Below are 19,951 nucleotides of genomic sequence, written 5' to 3'. Positions count from 1 at the left end.
GTGTGTGAGGTTGTTTGTCTCTATGTGGCCCTGTGATGGACTGGTGACCTGTCCAGGGTGTACCCCTGCCTTTCACCCATAGAGAGCTGGGATAGGCTCCAGCAGAACCCTGTGACCCTGGTTAAGGAATAAGGGAGTAAAGATAATGGATGGTTCTCTGAGATAAATGGCCCTTTTTCTACTTTACACCTGGATTTATACCTGAATTGTAATCCATGTGTCAGAGCACTACACATACATGTACGTACATATACATATATTAATCTTCTACTGCAGATATTAGTATAGATATAAATATAGTTTTGCTGCCTTCAACAGATCATGCACTCTGCTTGCTTTGACCAAGGACTTCGATTAAAAGCTGATTTTCCTGGCCAACCTGTTGCCTCTGTGAATGGCCTGTTGCCATCACTAGTAAGACATAGAGTAGCCATTTATTGTTCTTCTCTCTATCCATCTGTCTGACCTCCTGCTCCGTTCTCTCTCTCTGTCCCCTTTGACTGTCGTGTTTTTTGCTTTTCCTGTCTCTCTCAGTCTCTCTATCTCTACATCTTTTTCAGCAGGCCAGTTTTCTCAGAAGTAGTTTCCCTTGCACCTTACATAATGGAGAAATTCCTTTACGCTTATGGTCTTGATTAGGTAGAACGAGTACACTGATGTCATACACCTCAAGATATTGTTTGTCTTTCCTAAACCTTACCCTCAGTTCACATTTACATCATAGTCACACAGTTCGACATACTGATCCTACCATAGGGGCTAATCCAACAATGATGCTCAATTATTCACATTCGTACCCTCTCAGTCAGTCAGTTACCTCCTGTTACAGCCCAGTGTTGATTTTGATAAACCTATACGATGATCTTTAAGATCCATATAAAGTCTATATTAACTTTGAGAAGTGTGGTGGTGAAAACGAGTAAAAGTCTCTAAGTCTCAAAATGCTGCAGCATTTCAAAGACCAACCTTGACAAATCAAACCTTTTCTATGTTCACTGACTAGATGCACATTGACCAGGACAAACAAAATTTCTTTCACGTGTCACAGAAATGCTTGCAAAAATAAAACAGAAGCAGAGAGAGAATTTCCATAAGAGGAAAAAAAACACTTGTAACCGCTGGTAATGTGTTTCTCATGGTGGTGCATTCAGGGTAGCGAGGGAGGGGAATGTATTTGGTTAAGCAGAGCTATTTATCCTCTCCCTGGAAAAGGTTGAAGAGCAACAAAAGCGTTCTCAACAAAGAGTAGCACGACCTGATGCTGCGGCCTGCTTTCCTCTGTCTGCGGTGGCCATATCCTCCCTCAGCGTGGGGGCACTACTGGCACACGTTGCACTCAGAAAGCCACACAATAGGCACTCTCGGCTCTGGGAGAACTTTTCAACTCAAGGGCTGTGTAAGAAACCCAACCAAAACAAGGGACACTGCTAAGTTTAACCTTGAAATGTTCAGTTTCACTGCGGGTAAGAAACACTGCCAGTACATTTGGAGATCTGCGCATATTTGCCCGTGCATGTGTATGTGTTTAAGATTGTCATTGCCGTCAGATTTTCACATTGTCTGAAGCTTCCTGATGTAGTCGGCCAATCAGCGTGTGAAATAAGTGCCTGGAAACAATAACGTGGGGCCAGACAGGTCATGGGCAAACAGTTTGAAGAACAATGTTATCTGGAGACCTGGTAATAAAATCTAGCCGGTGTGGAAAGGTACAAGCTCTGAGTTAAGTGAGGCTTCTGCTGTTCCAGACTCACCTGGGCCTTCTATTATAGCCTAATGGACCAACTTGTCAGTCATGTCTGCATGTGGAAAAAATGTGGAAAGCAGAAGAAGAAAAAGAGAAGATAAATGTTATTCCACAGCTGCAGCATGCAAACTATCTTAGAAAGGAAAAAATCCTTCTTATGAGTCTGTCATCCCACAAAGATGCATCAGCTGTTGGAGTTACACCAGCAAGAACACAGTAAATCCAGATTTTTATGAAACATACATATAGTTTGGGCTCTTTAAGTCTTGCTCTTTGCAGACTAAAATGTAAAAGATTGTTTTGTATAGTAAAATGTTTGGTTGCTTCAGCTGTAGCTGTTTGAGCTAATACATCATCACGAAGCACTGTTTTTCTGTGCCTAGATCAAGAAGACACCAACGCCTACAGCACTACAGCTGCAAAAGCATCTCTGTTATCCCAAAGATCTACTGTAACCGGTAAAGAAATTCTTAGAGACAGTTTTTCTTCCAAAGTAAAGTGCATTTAGTATTTGTCTTAGATAAAGAAGCAAAATAATAAGCTCAGTCTCACTGGGGTTTGTGCGTTGGAGTAAAAGTTCCTGCAAGTGTAAACACAGCAGGATTTCTGGGGCTCTTATGCAAGATTGCTCTCACCCCCTGGTTATACATGACATACTGGGAAATATCAAATTAAATGAGCTTGTTAAAAAAAAATTAGGATAAATAAAGACCTCTATTATTACTTTGGACTGTTGTTGCTGACCACCCCCCCACCCCCCCTTCCTGTTGAAAAAACACGCAGGACAGAGAACATGATGTTCCTCATCACTGAGTGGCTGAACATTTTTATAGTGAGGCCTCCCAAGGAGCCAGTAGGATGAGACACTTTTAGACTTTGTGTTGGCAGTAATATCTCCAAAATAATAATAAAAAAAAAAATTCTCCTATGTTATCATTGTATTTGTTTCATGCGCTGAGTTACATTATTAAAAATTTTAAAAAACTATGTGTACTCAAGTATTGAACTTAGTTTTGAGGAACTTTGCTTGTGTATTTTCATTCTGTGCTCCATTACATTTCACAGACACACATTGTTGCAATCTATTTCTACACTGTGGTATTGCTAGTTTTATATAAATATATATATATATAATATATTTATATAAATATATATATATAATATATATATATATATATATAATATATATATATATAAATATATATACTTAAGATCTGAGCACTGTTCCTAACGTTGCCGAATCTGGAAAATGTAATATTGGGGAAAGTTGATGGTTATCTGCTGCTTGTGACATGACTGAGAAAGTCAAACTCTTTTAACATAGATGGAAAAAAACAAATGAACATTTTTGTTTGTACTCATAATGTAATTGCCTATGGGTGTTCGACTGAGTTGATGACACACTGATAGGTGACATGTTAAAGAAAAGGCCTATTAGGTGCATAATAGATAACTGTCTATTTCCAAAGTGGTTGCTGCTTTTATAGGTAATTGCCCTTTAGTTTGCCAAATACCACTCTAGTGCTGGAGTTCAGGCAAAGTTGCGCAGCACAGCAGGTAATGAAAATAATTCAGATATAAGTGCTTTTATTGCAGTTTCAAACAGAGAGTGAAAACAACTCTCATTTGTCACAGACCACTGCAACTGCACAGCCTGTTCAACAGCACCACCAAGAGGAGAAAATGATGCAGCGTAAGACTTCCTGAAGCCAAACGAGACAATTCATATCAACACCTGCAGGGATTTGTTGGACCATGTTGGTGAGGGGTTTACCTGGAGTGATTTTACAGTTATTTTTAGACCTTTCTCCACTGCAATTCTTTTTTTTTTTTACCTTAGTGCATTTATTTGACACCTGATGTTTCAAAAACTTATCAAATAACTGCAGTTAAATAATTTCCTTTAAACTACAAACACATTAAAAAAAAAAACTTATCAAAAAACTTAAACCAGCTCTTTCCACTTTATTGACAAAGAGAATCACAACTAATGATGGTGATTTCAGAGGCATTCATTCTATTTGAAGATGTTTCTTACTCCCTTCTAACATGCAAGATTAACATTTTAAACATTAACATACAATTGAAATCAGCACAAGTCAAATCAAAGACTTGAAATCTTGAATAATTTTAGTGCATTGGATTGATACAGAACATCCACATAAAGATTCCTACATTCTCTCCATACAGATCGATCACAAGGACATTTATGGCAATGTGACAGCGCAATGCAGGATCCAGCAGTGAGTTCATCTTCCTGTTCCAAGAACTGAGTGACATCCTGATGCATTCCCTTTGGGCCTTCATAGCTCTGTGTGCGAGGTCAGTGCACGTGGAGGTGACTGGATACAACAATGTGGATAAGTATTAAGCTGTCACTTTAATCATCTGTCAAGAACAGTTAAGAAATTTGCACAATTTAGGTAGTGCACTCCCACATAGCAGAAAATGCAGATTTTATAAAGGGAAAATCTGCATAAAAATAAAACTAACCACAGTTAAGGAACATAGCTTTACAAAGACAAGACATATCAGATTACAGCTAATGCTACTTTTTCAGGAATGAATGAATAAATAATATTTTCTCCGGAGATGTTACAGATTTAGATACTCATAAGAAAGAAAACAAATGGTAGTAAAGTGGTGGCAGCAGCCAGGAAATTGGAAAATGAATCTCACACACACAAACAGAAAAAAGTCAACTAAGTGGCAGTAATAGAAGAGTGCAGATCTTAGTCTTCAGGCTTCCCAGTCAAGATGCCTTCGAAAGTAAAGGGCAGGAACTTGAATCCCTGCCCTGTGTAAAACTTGTTTTGGAACTCCACCCTGCAAAGAAAATAAACATTACCAAGGAAAATACAATAAGACAGTCAGGCCATACTGGTGATGACTAATGCTGAGTAGAGAAGTTATGGCTGATGACCCCTGCTCTTCATTCCTCAGTCTGCACCCACCTGCACCCTCTCTCATGTCTACCACCCTTGCTCCTGGACCCAGTCCTGGGCCCAGCTGCCTAAGCTTCTTCTCCTCTGGAAAATGATCAGGGTTTATTTTTAAAAAGCGACTGCTAAGTGATGGGTGGGTGACCTTTTAAATGAGGAGCCACAAATGCTTGCCATTCTGTTGTCTGTCTTCACATGTACATAACTTCCTGCACTTTTTCTGGCAAAAATGATCAGGGTAGTACCAGTACTAAAAAAAGACATCCTAGAGGATACAAAGACCTTTAGATTTTAAGGTTTCTGCAAGTCTTATCTGCAGTTAATCATCCCTAAAATTCACAGGGCACATTTGTCATTAATCTTACAGATAAACTTTCATCCCTTTGAAATTGTAAACACCATCTATCACTTTAGTCACTTAGGCTGCCATTTTTATGCATATAGAGTAAGACATTACATTAGTAATCTCACTAAGTGCAACAAACTTCAGGAAAACTGAACTTAGAGGGAATCAGCCTTTGTCTGCTGAAAACTACATTTGCCCATCTCTAATATAGCAAAGAGACCTTGCATGTGAAATTCAGTAGTTACATGATTTCCTGAACCACTATAATAGAACTCCAATTGTCTCAGAAGGTCATTTAATGGAAGCTGAGTCAGCCAGCATTCTTCAAAGACAATTATATGAGGAGTGGCAGCAGTACAGACATATATAGCTCTATAAATATGCCATTGGATTATTCGACCAGAACAACACTCAGGATAGCCAGACAAAGATTTTAATGATGGGACAACAAAGACTTGTCTTTGCCATTGCAAGCACTCATAGACTCTGCTCTGTACACCACACGCTACACGAATAAGGGAAAAAAAAAAAAAAATTATGACAATGACAAGAGCCAGGCATGTTCCAGACCAGAGTGGATGATGGAAAACCACACCTAGCTGACAGATGCACCCTGCTACTGATAGCATGCATTTCAAACACCTAGGCTTTGTAGATATATAATCTATATATTTTTTGTGAATCTGTCTAAATTAAACAAGATAAGGTGATTTCTGGTGTTTTGTTTCTTTAACCTCAGTTGTCCAGTGTATCGTGTCTTTACCTACTTAGACTGTCCTGATGTTGTGTTACGTTACTGTAGAACAGGATCAGTTTGATGTTTTTTACTACTTTATTATAAACTATAATCATCTGCATTTTAGACCATAAGTCTAAATTTTTTAAATTTAAACTATTCTTTTTCAGTCCTTCAAGTCTCTGGGTAACATTTAGAGCAATCTAGTAAGTGAAATGGAATATAATATTCATATATACATTGTCCTTAGTGTTTAATCACCAGAAAAAGTTGCATTTTCTTAATCTTACAATGAGTCTTCAAAATCTACATAGTGACCGGGTCTCTGTCCATGGAGGCAGCCATGTTGTGTTGCCATGTTTCTACAGTAGCCCAGCAGGGACAAACCAAACACTGGCTCTAGACAGAGAATCACATTTTGTTTTAAAGGTGACGACCACTGTACCCTCAATCGGATCTGAAAACAGGGATAGAGTGGGTGTGAGGGGTCCTCAGAAGGTTGCATTCTGTAACCTCACCACTAGATGCTGCCAAATCTTTCAAATTTTACACACTGCACCTTTAATGGAAAAATGCTGATAGTGGCCTGCACTTATGTCAAGAGAAGATGGTAAAAACTTCAATATTTTTCTTAATCATCACATCAGCGCCAGTGTCACAAAAGAAAACATTCCTATCCATATGCAGCAAACGAAACTGAAATGTAAGTGGAAAAAAAAAACAAACAAAAAAAACAAATTAATCAAATAAACAAACACAAATTACTCAACCTACCAGTGCAGTCGCAGTGCATGCAGAAAGGCTGACAGGCCTTCCATAATGAGAAGAATTGCAATTGTGAGAACAGCAAAGAAGAAAAAGATGATGGTCACACCGACAAAGCCCCCGATGCTGCGGTTAGAAAGACCAATATGCATCACCATGGTCCACAGCACCTCTGACAATTCTGTGCAAAGAAAGCACACAAATTTCACTGCTATATAGAGTTCATTCTCCTAATAAATATGCCTATTGCTGTTTATGTGATCCTGGAAAAACCTGAAAGAGGAAGCTTGGTTTTGCAAGTAGACAAGGGAAGAATTATTGGTCTGGCTTTACTGATGTCAAACCTAGATAGAGGTTATTAGACTTACGTGCATGAGCCAGACTGAGGGCCCAAAGCCTCAGGTAGGAAGCAGTGTTGGAGATGCAGCCCAGGCAGTACTCTATGGTGTGGATCGCCTGATGCACCGCCATATCCGCAAAATTAAACTGTGGGACAGAGAAATAACATCAAAACGTAACCACATGTTAGCATGAAACTCTAGAAAAAGAAATGCCCCGATCGCCACATAGGAAGAGTCTGGTTCGTTGCGTGTGCATTTAAGTAATTGAGAGAAAAGCCATTTGCCGTTGTAGATCAGTAACGCCTCCAAATTAGAGGAGGCACCGTTGCCTTAGGACTCTGTAAACCCAAAGAATCATCTGCTGATGCTTCATGCATATCACCGAGACTGTAAGGATGCACTGGTCTATTGTTGCCCACTGCTGAAGAAATCCCTGCAGCCCATGTTTCAGCAAGTGACTCCTGGAACATACTGACACACACTGACTAACACATACGCACACACAGACACACTTAAGAGCAGCAGGCAATGTGTGAGAGCGTACATAGAAAGCAAAAGCGGGGGTCAGAAACAAGACAGAATTACTAGTCATGCACTTTGACAGGATAGGTTGCAGGGTGTAGTTGCAGCATGAGCTCCTGTCCTACCTCTTCCTCCTCCTGGGCCTTGAAAGCAGGTGACAAAAGGCAACGCTTGGTTATTGACAACACAAACACAGATGGACAGACCGACATCAGCAGACAGGAAGGGTAACAAGAGAAACCAGTTACTCAGGTAAAAAGAAATAAGGTAAACCAAACACTAAAGGTTACTGTGCTCCTATGTATGCACAGTGCATTTTAGAATCAAATTAGATTATATCAAATCAATTTCCAAGAGATCACAACTCAGCATCTGTTTCTGGGTAGTGTTAAGAATAATAATTTTAAAACACATTGAATCTTGTTAAACCTTTTGACATAACTGGACCTTAATCTAGTATTAATGCTCTTCTTTGCCACAGTGGAAGTGGAAACATGAGGTATTGGTTTCTGTTTCCAACAGCTGAGTGATTGAATTATTCAAAGATGTCAGTGGATCCTATAACCAAATCTACATACCTCTTAACTGCTGGCCTGCTGTTAGCTTTGCGAGCCAGAGGAAGAAAATGCTGTCAGGTTGAGGACCGTTAGCGATGAGGACGCACGTCTCTTACCTCAGGTTCTTCCTCAGCGTTCTGCGAGAGCTGGTCATGCTGGATGATTTCAGCTTCATCCTCAGTGGGCCCATTGCTCACCGTGATCCCTCCAAAGTTCTGTGCACCCTGTCACACATGATGGGTTAAAATAGCTAAATGGAGGGGTTAAATAGTCACTCTTTGTATTTAATTTTCTAAAAATGCATTATCCCATTGAGTGACAGCAGATGCAAGTCTGCTTCATCTTACCAGGTTTTTCCTCCATAAATACTGTCTCCGCAAAACCAGTGTTTTCACTATTAACATACAGGGAACGCATGCCAAGGCGAGGATCACCAAGAATGACTGTAAAATCATCTACAAATACAAAAACATAAAAGGAAAGTAACTGTGTTGGTTCATTTCAGGACAAAAGGATGTACAGTAACTAATAAATGAATCTGACCTGTCCTTTGTAGAGAGGTTTGACAGTGGGGTCGCTGTAGTTGAAGAGGAACATGTTGATGAAGGTGATGAGAATACTAGGAGCATCCTTGGACATGGTTGCATCATATGCAACCCACTTATAGAAGATCAGGACGATTAGGTAGCCAAACAGACTGCACAGGAAGATAATCTCTGGGATAAATCCTAAGTAGATATTAAGGGGCTTCTGGAAATACCTGCAGAGGATTGCAAACCGCCACATGGTCAGCAGAGAGAATACGCACCAATTCAAAAATGAAGAAAACTGGGGCTGAAAATCTCACAGGTGGTTGAAGAGACTGAGACTGACTCCAAACACCATGTGGATGACTCCCAGGATAACAGACATCTTCATCTTGAAGGAGTTTAGGAAAGTCAGCTTGTTGACGGCAATGTTCCATATCTGAGACACAATGTGAAGTTATATAAAATATCTAGTTTTGCAAACAGAGGTATGTTTACACTCCCATTGACTGTTAATCAACAAAACATTACAATAAACAATCACATATAAGCATTTGAGAAAACATTCCTTGTAATGAGTAGAAACTGAGCTACTTTCTACTAAGATGTACAGTACAGAACAAGGATCACAGAAAAAAAACAATTCACCGGATCGATGCCAATGGGATATGGGCCGTTAAATACTCCATTTACTGCTGGGTCCAACTGCAAAGCGGTATTGCCAGTAAGTGTATCAGCCCTGAACAGGATGAAAACATAGATCAGTTTTCTGGCTTATCTGCACATCCCATGTTAAAATTCCAGTCAGTGATTGTCAATGACACTTACGTCCAGTTGCCTCCTACACGAGGGTTGAACATGGGCCTGACACTCCAGCCAGAGCCAAAGACATTCAAGGACTTGGAGAAGCAGTCATTGTAAATTATGCCCGTGTAGATCGAGAAGATCCCCATCAACAGGATGATGTAGCGCCCCGAAAACATCATGTTGAATATCTGTCACAAAACAATTACTGACTTCAAATCTCAGGAGAATAAAATTCAATTTAAATTTGAAAGCAGGATAAACCAAAATCAAAACAGTTCCTAAAAAGTCGCTTCTCTGCAGTTATGGGCATAAATCCACAAAAGCACCAGGTCCTGTACAGGACAGGGGGGGTGTATATCACTGGTATGGATGGTGTAGGACTGATGAGATGGCAATGATGGGCCACATACCTCATTATCATTTTTCTGGGCCATCAGCCTTTTCTCTCTCACCACAAGGTAAATGGCAGCAAAGGTCATGAGCAACCCATGGCCAAGGTCACCAAACATGACCGCGAACAGGAAGGGAAAGGTGATGATGGTGTATGGTGCTGGAGACAAGGGAGCAGGCATCACATGAGGGGAAGTTGGTGTAACAACAAATGACAGACATGTTTCAACAAGGTAATAATGGGTGATAGGACAGCGACTGGAGGCCAACACTACAGCCAGCTGGGCTGAACACAAAAAGACTTTAAATAATAAATTACTGCTGATGTAGATAATGAAAGATGTGACACGTTACCTGGGTTCATCTCACGGTAGGTGCCTATTCCATAGGCGTCCACAATATTTTGAAAGCCTGTGGTGAACTTGTTGGTTTTGTTATAGGTGGGTGGGGTCTGCTTGGTCTGCATCCTATGGAGGATGGAAGGCACAGTGGAGCCACTCTTTTCCTAAAGTGCAGAAAAGTCATGGCATGCAATATAATATAATGCTACACATTTTAAATTACATGTTTTAATTTCACAGATCTGACCTACTAAAATATTTCAGAAATTCACAGAAAAGCTGTGTAATGCTGAGGCAAACAAACTTTCATGAGTTTGAAACCAATTCAACAATCCTAGCATGTCTTATTTAAGTTCTACCAATCTTTCCAATTATGTGATTGTGTGATTGAAGTGCTGAAAGCTAAGGGTACAGAAATGAAACCTGTCCAGCTGCTCTCTTGTTTTATTTGTGAGGACCTCACAGCCCATCGCTGCTCTGAACTGACACCACTTCTTCAAAATCCAGTTTTAATAAACTGATAAGTGATTCTATGTATCTTAGCTGAGGCCACACAAACTGGCTGGTGCTCTGTTACTCACCGTCCCCCTGCGCAGTGCAAACTGGATGGAGTCAAGATCAGAGACGGGACACCACACCTCGGCGATCAGACACTTCTGAGTCACATCGATGTTGCAGAGGTTGAGGGTGTGGTAGATGGCCTTCATCTTCCTGACCTTGATGAACCACACTCTGACCGTCTTGGCTGCAGCCTGCAGAACCCTCTGCCTGTGATCCTCCGTCTGATTCAGCACCTTTGGGGTCCGACAAGATTTCAAGTGGTCACGTGATTGGTATTCATGTTTTATAATAAGAAGAAATTCTCTTTAATTTTCAGAAAAGAAATCATCAGAAAGCTACAAATAGCAGCAAGGAAACATTCATTCCTTGACATCCCAGAAAGGGTTTGAGTTTACTGTAAGTCATATGTTAAATCCGAGTTATAGGATATTCCCGGGTATGCTGCTGTATAACTATAACTCATTTAAAGCCAACTCCCATGATCAGCAAATGGCAGGATATTTAAACCTCTGTGCCATCTGCCTACATGCAATGTTGCCTGCTGCTGAGAAGCTTAATGGCCCACACATTTCTGACTGCCATCCAAACAGCTTGACATTCTTCCTCACCCATGCCGCTCAGCTCTCATGCTCACGTAGCGACAAGCAATGCACTGCAACCACAAACACCAAGATACACATTCCCCTATAAATATAAAGCCTTGATAGCATGTGAATCTATTTGTCACATAGGATGTGTGCCAAATATCAAGTAACTGTCTCATACAAGCTTTTACTCTGAATAAATGTCTGTCTCACTAACTATCTTACAACATTTGAGAAAATCACACATGATCACACCTCACACATCTAGCCAAGTAGCAAAGCAGCATGTAAGAGACTTTAGCACAGGCTGCTTCTGTGGGTAGAACAAATGCAATCTCTTTGATATCCAAAAACAGCAGCAAGACAAACCTTTTGGAATTACCTGGTTTTCAGCATTCATTGGTCAAAAGGTAATCTGATCATCAGTGAAGCCACAGACAATGAGCTTAAGTAAATAGTAATCTCCTCTCTTTTTAGTGTAAACATCCATTGTAACATTCACATTGCTGGCAGAATAAGTAAATGAACCCTTGGATTTAACAGCTCATCTCTTCCAGAAGTTGCAGTTCAAATCTGCAAAATGTTCAGGAGGAATTGATCTACAAAGTCAGTCCACAGCATCCATATTGAATTAAGGTCTGGTCTCTGACTAGATTATGCTTAACGGTGAAATTCCGTTATTTGAGCTCATTCTCTGGCATTTTTACTCGAATGCAAAATGGCCACACTGCTATTATTAAGTAAGATAACTTGATAAACTCATGTGATAACTCCTCACTCCATTTAGCTTTTATGGTTGTCATTAGTTTAGGGGTTCACATACTTTTTCTAATGTCCATCCATCCATCAGGTATACTCGTTTATTCCTAATCAGGGTCACAGGGCTTTTTCTAACGTACACGGTGAATATTTCAATGATGTAATCTGAAGAAAAACAATAAGACCATTTACAGTGGCTTGCAAAAGTGTTCATACCCCTTGAACTTTTCCACATTTTCTCACATTATGACCACAAACATAAATATATTTTATTGGAATGTTATGTGAAAGACCAACACAAAGTGGCATACAATTGTAAAGTAGAAAGAAAATTATACATGAGTTCAAATTTTTTTTACAAATAAAAAACTGAAAAGTGCAGTGTGCAAAAGTATTCAGCCCCCTTTTCTCTGAGTGCATCCAATTGCCTGCAGAAGTTGCCTGATGATTGCTGACTGATCGAATGTTGACCTAATGACTAAATAGAGTCCACCTGTGTGTAATTTAATCTCAGTACAAATACAGCTGTTCTGTGACAGCCTCTGTGGTTTGTTAAGAGAATATTGGGGAGCAAACAGCATCATGAAGTGCAAGGAACACACCAGACAGGTCAGGGATAAAGTTGTGGAGAAATTTAAAGCAGGGTTAGGCTATAAAAAGATTTCCCAAGCTTTGAACATCTCACGGACCACTGTTCAGTCCATCATCCGCAAATGGAAAGAGCATGGCACAACTGTAAACCTACCGAGACATGGTCGTCCACCTAAACTAACAGGCCGAACAAGGAGAGCACTGATCAGAGATGTAGCCAAGAGGCCCATGGTGACTCTGGATGAACTGCAGAGATCTGCATCTCAGGTGGGGGAATCTGTCCATAGGACAACTATCAGTAGTGCACTGCACACATCTGGACTTTATGGAAGAGTAGCAAGAAGAAAGCCATTGTTAAAAGAAAACCACAAGAAGTCCCGTTTGCAGTTTGCCAGAAGCCATGTGAGTGACCCAGCAAACGTGTGGAAGAAGGTGCTCTGGTCAGATGAGACCAAAATTGAACTTTTTGGCCTAAATGCAAAACGCTATGTTTGGCGGAAACCTAACACTGCACATCACTCTGAACACACCATACCCAATGTCAAACATGGTGGTGGCAGCATCATGCTCTGGGGCTGCTTCTCTTCAGCAGGGACAGGGAAGCTGGTCAGAGTTGATGGGAAGATGGATGGAGCCAAATATAGGGCAATCTTGGAGGAAAACCTGTTGGAGTCTGCAAGACACTTGAGACTGGGGCGGAGATTCACCTTCCAACAAGACAACGACCCTAAACATAAAGCCAAAGCTACAGTGGAATGGTTTAAAATGAAACATATTCATGTGTTGGAATGGCCCAGTCAAAGTCCAGACCTAAATCCAATCGAGAATCTGTGGCAAGATCTGAAAACTGCTGTTCACAAACGCTCTCCATCTAATCTGACTCAGCTTGAATTGTTTTGCAAGGAAGAATGGGCAAAGATTTCAGTCTCTAGATGTGCAAAGCTGGTAGAGACATACCCCAAAAGACTTGCAGCTGTAATTGCAGCAAAAGGGGGTTCCACAAAGTATTGACTCAGGGGGGCTGAATACTTTTGCACACTGCACTTTTCAGTTTTTTATTTGTAAAAAAAAATTGAACTCATGTATAATTTTCTTTCTACTTTACAACTGTATGCCACTTTGTGTTGGTCTTTCACATAACATTCCAATAAAATATATTTATGTTTGTGGTCATAATGTGAGAAAATGTGGAAAAGTTCAAGGGGTATGAATACTTTTGCAAGCCACTGTATGTGTTTGTTTGTAACCATAATTTAGATGAAGATGTGACCGGTTTTAAGACCAATTTATACATAAATCCAGGTAATTCTTCCTTTTCTCTTGCTGCTCTATATGTGGCATGATGTAACACAAATACAAGTGCATGTATCATTGCAGAGAGAAAGATTCAAGAGGGTTCTCATTTGCAAAGCTAGGAGCACTCTACCTTGCTCCAACATAGCAAGTCACAAAGGGGGACATGAACACAGGTAATACCAAATGTGTGTTTTTTTGTGGTAAGATCCTGCCTGTCGGAGGACATCTGCACTGTAAATATCCAACAGCAATTTAAGTGCACTCCCTAACCTGCTTGGATCAGACCTAGACAAATGATAGGTTGAGTAATAGCTATACAGGTGTGTCAAGGATTTATTTCTCAAACTCACAGAAGAGCATGGAACAAATCAGGGTTTTAACAAGAGGGTGGGAGCTCAAACAAGCTCAGGGCAGTAGTCATTGGTGGTGTTTGTCTGGTATGCATGTGCAATGTGCCAAGAGAACTTCCGATCAGGAACCAGAAGTGGTTCTCTTGAGTCATCTCACTACATGTTTTAATCGCTTAAAGAGCTGCTATGATTGCTAACTACAGTCTCTAATGTCTCTTAAAATAGCCCATTTAAAAAGGACAAGAAGATTTTTATAACATTTTCTATGCAAATAAAATGAAAAAAATGTACTACTTATAATGAAAAAATGAGTGGTAGGCAGTAAATTAACTGTAAAAAGCAGATGTCTTCATGTCTTATGAAATTTCCTTTGCAATAAAAATTGTTAACCAGGCAAAAAAAAAAAAAAAAGAGAACAAACCAGGTCAAGTGTGTTTCTGTGGAAGTCAGTGTTTATGAGTCAACAGTGTATTTACCATTTGCAGGTCATCAATGCGTGCATTCACCCCTGCTAGCATCTCTTTCCTCTCCTGGGGTGTTTCTGGGCATGGGTACAAGGTTGCTCTGAAGCTAAAGACAGATGAAGACGTACATCTAGGACATGCTGGCAAAAAACAACTTGCAAATTGTACGAATTTCACTGACTCACTTACCCTTCGCAGATCTTCTTGACTCTATTCTTCAGCTGGTCTCCCTGGAAAAAGATGATGAAGACAGACTTGTTGACGTGGTCACCCTGTGGAAAAACCATACAGTTAGAACTTTGGTTAGAGAGCAGTGAAACATGCATTACATCTGACCAAACATAGACAATGAGAAACATTTTGTTTATGAAAGGTTCTGACAGTGGTTGGGTCCTCCAGAGGATCTTCAATGTCTGCCTGTCTCAGGAATACATTCCCTCTGCAAACTCTCCACAGCATCCTCTCAAATGTGGGAATGCGTTCCCTGCCAATGACTCCAGCCACAAATCTATAACACATGGAAAAATTGTTACTGTTACTGTTGTTACCTGGGCTGCTATGCATAAAACATCTAAGGCCTACAAAGTGCATTACAAATATTAGAAACTAGGCCCTCTGTATATACAGTAGGAGTTAAAAGTAACTTTCAGGGAAGTTCACCCAGTGTTGTTTGTTGCCACAATAAACAACACTGGGTGAAATGTCTACACTAGCAGGAAATGCATTTGTGAATGTGGGTTCTGAAAGGACTTCTGCTGTAGGTGATCTTTGCTATGTAAGATAGGTAGCCTGAGCTGGTGTGTGGAAGGTTAGCCAGTCACCTTCCTTGAAACACTACAAAGCTTAAAACACAGATGGCCAAAGTGCACAGAAAGGAAACCGCCCAGCAAAGCATAAAAAGTAAAACTTTTTAAATTTAGTACAGTCACAAAAAGAAATTTAAAAAAAAATAAATCACCCTAGTCTAAGAGGAGCTGGTCTGTTAACCTCGTTGGGGTCCAGGAGAGTGGACGACTCCTCCAGTAAACTGGGGTCCTCCATCTGCATGACAACATATTTATTAATGCCACAACATTACCAGGCACACTTAATGGTGAACAATTTTGTTACAAGACAATACAGGAATGTTATGAGAGTTAAAGAAAGACGAACAGTTGTTGTCCAACACAGACAGTGAACATCAGCAGTTAATGGCTGAACAGGTACATAGCGGGTTAAATGATTCACCTCAATCTAAGCCCATAACAACACGTACAAGTTGACTTAACTTTGTGCGTCAAGCAAAAGCTTGTGAAAGCAATGGAGTGGAATTGATGTATTATTGTGTTATTGCACAGTAGTAGAGTTTCATGGCTGGTATAAATGGGCCAAGGTCATGTGAGCGGCTATAAACAATCACAAGCTAAAGAAATACATTTTCAAATAGTAATTAGTGTTCATTTTATGTGTGTGTGTGAGTGTGATCAGTCCAGGCTGTTTATCAGTGGAGATGAGTTTAGCTTGATTATTACAACCATGGTGATAAACAGTACACCACTTCTCTTGTGGGCCACTACAATATTAGTTAACAGACCTAGCACAGTGTTTTGTAAGGCATGTGTGTGCAGTAAAGCTGACCTCATCAAAAAACTGCTGTGTGCGGCGCAGAATGTGCTTGAGCTCAGTCAGTTCAAGGAAGTTCTTTTTTAGGGCTTCTTGGTTGGTGTTTATTTCTTTCAGCTCATTTTCAAGCTTCTCAAATGTGGCCTGTGGAAAGATGTACACAGAAGTCAGTCAGAAGAGAGTAGAGGACAGAGATCATAATTCATCTTTACATGAGAGACCAGTCACCTCCAGGTCAATCATGTCCCTTGGAAAGGGGACTTCAGGGTTCTCTCCTGTGTCAACTATTGGGATGTTTGCCTTCTTTATTTCTTTCTCCACAAATCCTGCAACAGAAAGTAACAAGGTAAAAACAGCCATCCAGGAATAGATCTAGTTATTTTAAAAGAACCATAACTCCTCATAAGCCGAATGTGAGGGCTAGCATTATTCTCTAAATGTTTAGAAATGAAATAAACAGGGGTTGTTGTAGCTTAGGAACAGTGAGTTTCAACACTGATAATTTCTACCCAGAGCTTCTGAAAAGGCAAAAGCAACAAGAAATAGCTAATCTCACTTACTCAGTTTGCGATCCATCTCTTCACATCGCCGCACTTCATTAACAAACTTTCGCTGGAACGAATTCACATCAGGATTTAGCTGCAAGAAAAAAATAAGGCCTATGAGAGTGTATCAATAAACTTTTAAGAAGTCTAAGAAGCACCTTTTCTATATTATTCCTATTAAGGGTTCTGATTTCATAAACTAGTGGAGGATGCCAGATTATAATGAGTAAGATACCACTGTTGAAACAGACCTACTCTCTTACAGCCCATCCTGTATTCAAGCTCAAAGCTTCCCTCAGGGTTTTCAGTCATGGGCTTTTTCATGGATGGAATGAGGGGTCAGCCGTGAGCACATGATGAACATGACGCAGAAGGCCCGCATTTTCACGGTAATGATACTGATATGGCTGTTTTTAATCACTACAACAGCTGACAGAGATAACTTAAGCATATCTTTTTTTAATAACCATTTTTCTCAAAAAACACTTTCAAAATGTTTTAGCTAGTTGGAAAAAAGCAAATCACAATCAGATTGTGTAGATGATGTATCAATCATGATTTAGAGGACAGCAGAAGAATGGGATATACATCACGAAACTGCACCAGCCCAATCTCTCCGAGCTCGCTGACACAACAGTAGGCAGCTTCTGACTGGAGGAAGAGCTGAGCCAGTGTCATCTCTTCACTTCTGAAGAGTTCCCCCATGTTGCTGAAGGATGTGAGTACTCCGCACCCTTAAACCAACCGGAACCTCTAGAACCTGATCGTGAAAAACAATCTATTAGTGACACACAAATATTAAGCTCGACTTTAAGCTTTAGTGAAAACTCATTAGGTACTGTATATCACAGGGCGCCTACGGCAAAACTGACCTGAAAAGTCCTACATTCAACACTTTTCTGTGTGGTATGCCAGCATCAAAGTGTGAGATATTTGCGTGTGACAAAATGAGAATAGAAAAAAACAATATACCACCTTGCCACATATGGATCCCATGATCACTACAGAAAAGACACTTTCAGCTATACTAGAACTGGATTTGATTTCTACTGTAGCTATAAAGCACCGGTTATGTCTATCATTTAGCTAGAACTAACGCTGTTAAAGTTAAGCAGCATAGCCTGTTGTAAAACGACCACACAGCAGGGTTTATCTGTGGATTAAAGTAGCATGTGATCTGCAGCTCTAGTAACGTTACTGCTTAAACACCGACTGCACATTTAGTTAGTCGACACTCTACAACAGGTTTTTCGAAGCAGCATGAAATGTGACAAACTACAGTTTAAATGTTTCGTATTTAGATGGTTGATCAGCCAATATGTCAGACAGAGAAGCAGCGCTCAGAAAAAACGGTACCTGCATCTATCAAGCCTGGGGATGTCAACTAATAAAGCTAAGTTACTCTGTTAAAGCTATGTGACACCGATCTACCAACGCTGTTAACATGGCATAATGAAATAAGGAGGCATCCAGTCAGCTAGCAATGTTAGCCAAACAATACCAGATGACAGGTGTTAGTCAGGTGAGCAATAGCTCAATCGAGTTGAAGTGTAATTTTAATATTAAGAGCGAGATTACATCAACCAGGAAATTAACTGTAAAAAGAGAATAATAACTTGTGATATCCGGATGTTAATATTAGTTAGCTAGCAACCAAACGTATTAACAGCTAACCAGCGCAACATAGCTACGGCTAACAGGAGAGCTAACTAAGTTAGCACACCTCTCGTTTAACTAATGCTGAGGTTCGTCCGCAATAACAACATCAACGCTAACGTAGTTTGAACGACTTAAACTCTCATCTGTCTTATAATGAAGCAACAATGTTGAATTCACTGTCCTTACGGTTGTCTCTGCTCTCTGTGTTGTTTCCTCTCTGCTGTCCACTGTCAACTGAGCAGACTGCTCGTCTTTTTTCTTCTTTTTGGGAGTAAAGACGCTACTGGGCGCACTACTGCCCCCACAGGATAGAAAATACATTGTGCGAAATAATAATACACACTATTGAAGAAAAACGATGTCACTAACGCTAAGGAAACAGGAAAATGCGAAATTCTCTATGAAAGTTTTTTTTTACTCTGCTGTTTCAGGACAACACACAGTAAGTGTTTTCCTATAATGTGCAAACATTAATCTAACTCCCAGAGCCCGAGCTGAGCACCATGGATGTTTTAGTCAGAGGCTGAAGAGAAAAAAAAATGGCACACATGGCAGTGTGCTTTAAAATACACGGAGCAATAATAAATAATAATATGTTGCATAAATTTCAAGGGAATGCAAGAACAAAAATAAAGTGAGAAGGAAAAGGACCACAGGGAGTAACCACACCCGTTGGCTGTAGGTTTTATTTTGAATGTTTCAAACGGAAGTAGCGTTAGCTACTAACGTTAATTTTGTGTCCAGGTGTAGTTACTCACCGTGGCCACAGGATAACAAGGGAAAGAAAAGCAGTGAAGTACATTTAACTTAAATTAACTTTACTTTATGTAATTTTATGTAATTTATGTAACTTAATTACCGAGTAGCTCAGTTGTCTGTTGGTGGCTTGCTGGCAGGAGCATTAGCTAACGTTAGCTAATGTTAGCTAAGCTAAGCTAGCAGTTGGACCCGCTTTGGGCCACGAACTGTCATCATACCACGGAGGTTAATTCAGGTGAAATTCATATTTTAGAAATGTTTTAGTTATTGTAAAGCTGTTTGCAATGCATTACATTGGTAGGGCTATTATGTGCTAAAATATGTCTACATTATTAAACAACACAACATGGGTCTATGAATACCAGTGCTAAGGTCACATTTAAATGATAAAAAATACTCAGTGTGAATACTTTTATTACCTCCACTGAAGAATGTGATCTCTACATCTGTAATTATAAATTTCACAATTTTTTTGTATTTATTTATTTTCTCGCTGTATTTTGACAGGTAATCACCGGAAATCAACATATGCTGCCAGGTCTGCATTGACAAGATTTGACATAACTAACAGTTAACCACCACCGAGGAAATCCTTCAGTGACTACAAAACTGACATGACTCCTGAAATATAACCAGGTATATATATTATATTACATATTAAAAGTTCACTGACAAAATGCATATATGAATAAATAAAATATAATATAATATCTAGACATATTGATTTCCGTATGCAGTTATTTTGATTTGAGATGATCGCAAT

At 39.9% G+C, this 19,951-nt stretch overlaps 1 protein-coding gene across 3 annotated transcripts; it reads right to left on the bottom strand.

The window, feature by feature from the left end:
- Positions 1-3,689: 3,689 nt before the first annotated feature.
- Positions 3,690-18,697, bottom strand: atp6v0a1a (ATPase H+ transporting V0 subunit a1a). Of its 3 annotated transcripts, XM_026324889.1 has the most exons (22): positions 18,616-18,697; positions 17,359-17,530; positions 16,786-16,864; positions 16,454-16,551; positions 16,241-16,369; positions 15,582-15,664; positions 15,005-15,131; positions 14,813-14,895; positions 14,636-14,729; positions 10,600-10,812; positions 10,032-10,182; positions 9,698-9,837; positions 9,309-9,475; positions 9,129-9,219; positions 8,801-8,919; positions 8,497-8,713; positions 8,301-8,408; positions 8,070-8,177; positions 7,522-7,566; positions 6,902-7,019; positions 6,543-6,714; positions 3,690-4,570 (listed from the first exon to the last, which is right to left on the bottom strand). In XM_026324889.1, the coding sequence occupies exons 2-22, from the start codon at positions 17,473-17,475 to the stop codon at positions 4,477-4,479; spliced, it is 2,553 nt and encodes an 850-aa protein (XP_026180674.1). In that variant the 5' UTR covers positions 17,476-17,530; positions 18,616-18,697; the 3' UTR covers positions 3,690-4,476. The 3 variants fall into 3 exon arrangements, with proteins under 3 accessions (XP_026180674.1, XP_026180676.1, XP_026180677.1); XM_026324891.1 differs by lacking the exon at positions 7,522-7,566; XM_026324892.1 differs by lacking the exons at positions 16,454-16,551; positions 16,786-16,864; positions 17,359-17,530; positions 18,616-18,697 and having other exon boundaries at positions 15,611-15,664.
- Between the last annotated feature and the right edge of the window lie 1,254 nt (positions 18,698-19,951).

Source organism: Mastacembelus armatus, chromosome 8, assembly GCF_900324485.2.
Source record: "Mastacembelus armatus chromosome 8, fMasArm1.2, whole genome shotgun sequence".
Lineage (NCBI taxonomy): Eukaryota > Metazoa > Chordata > Actinopteri > Synbranchiformes > Mastacembelidae > Mastacembelus > Mastacembelus armatus.
Note: the sequence above shows the minus strand (reverse complement) of the source record. Positions and strands in the feature narration are given on the sequence as shown.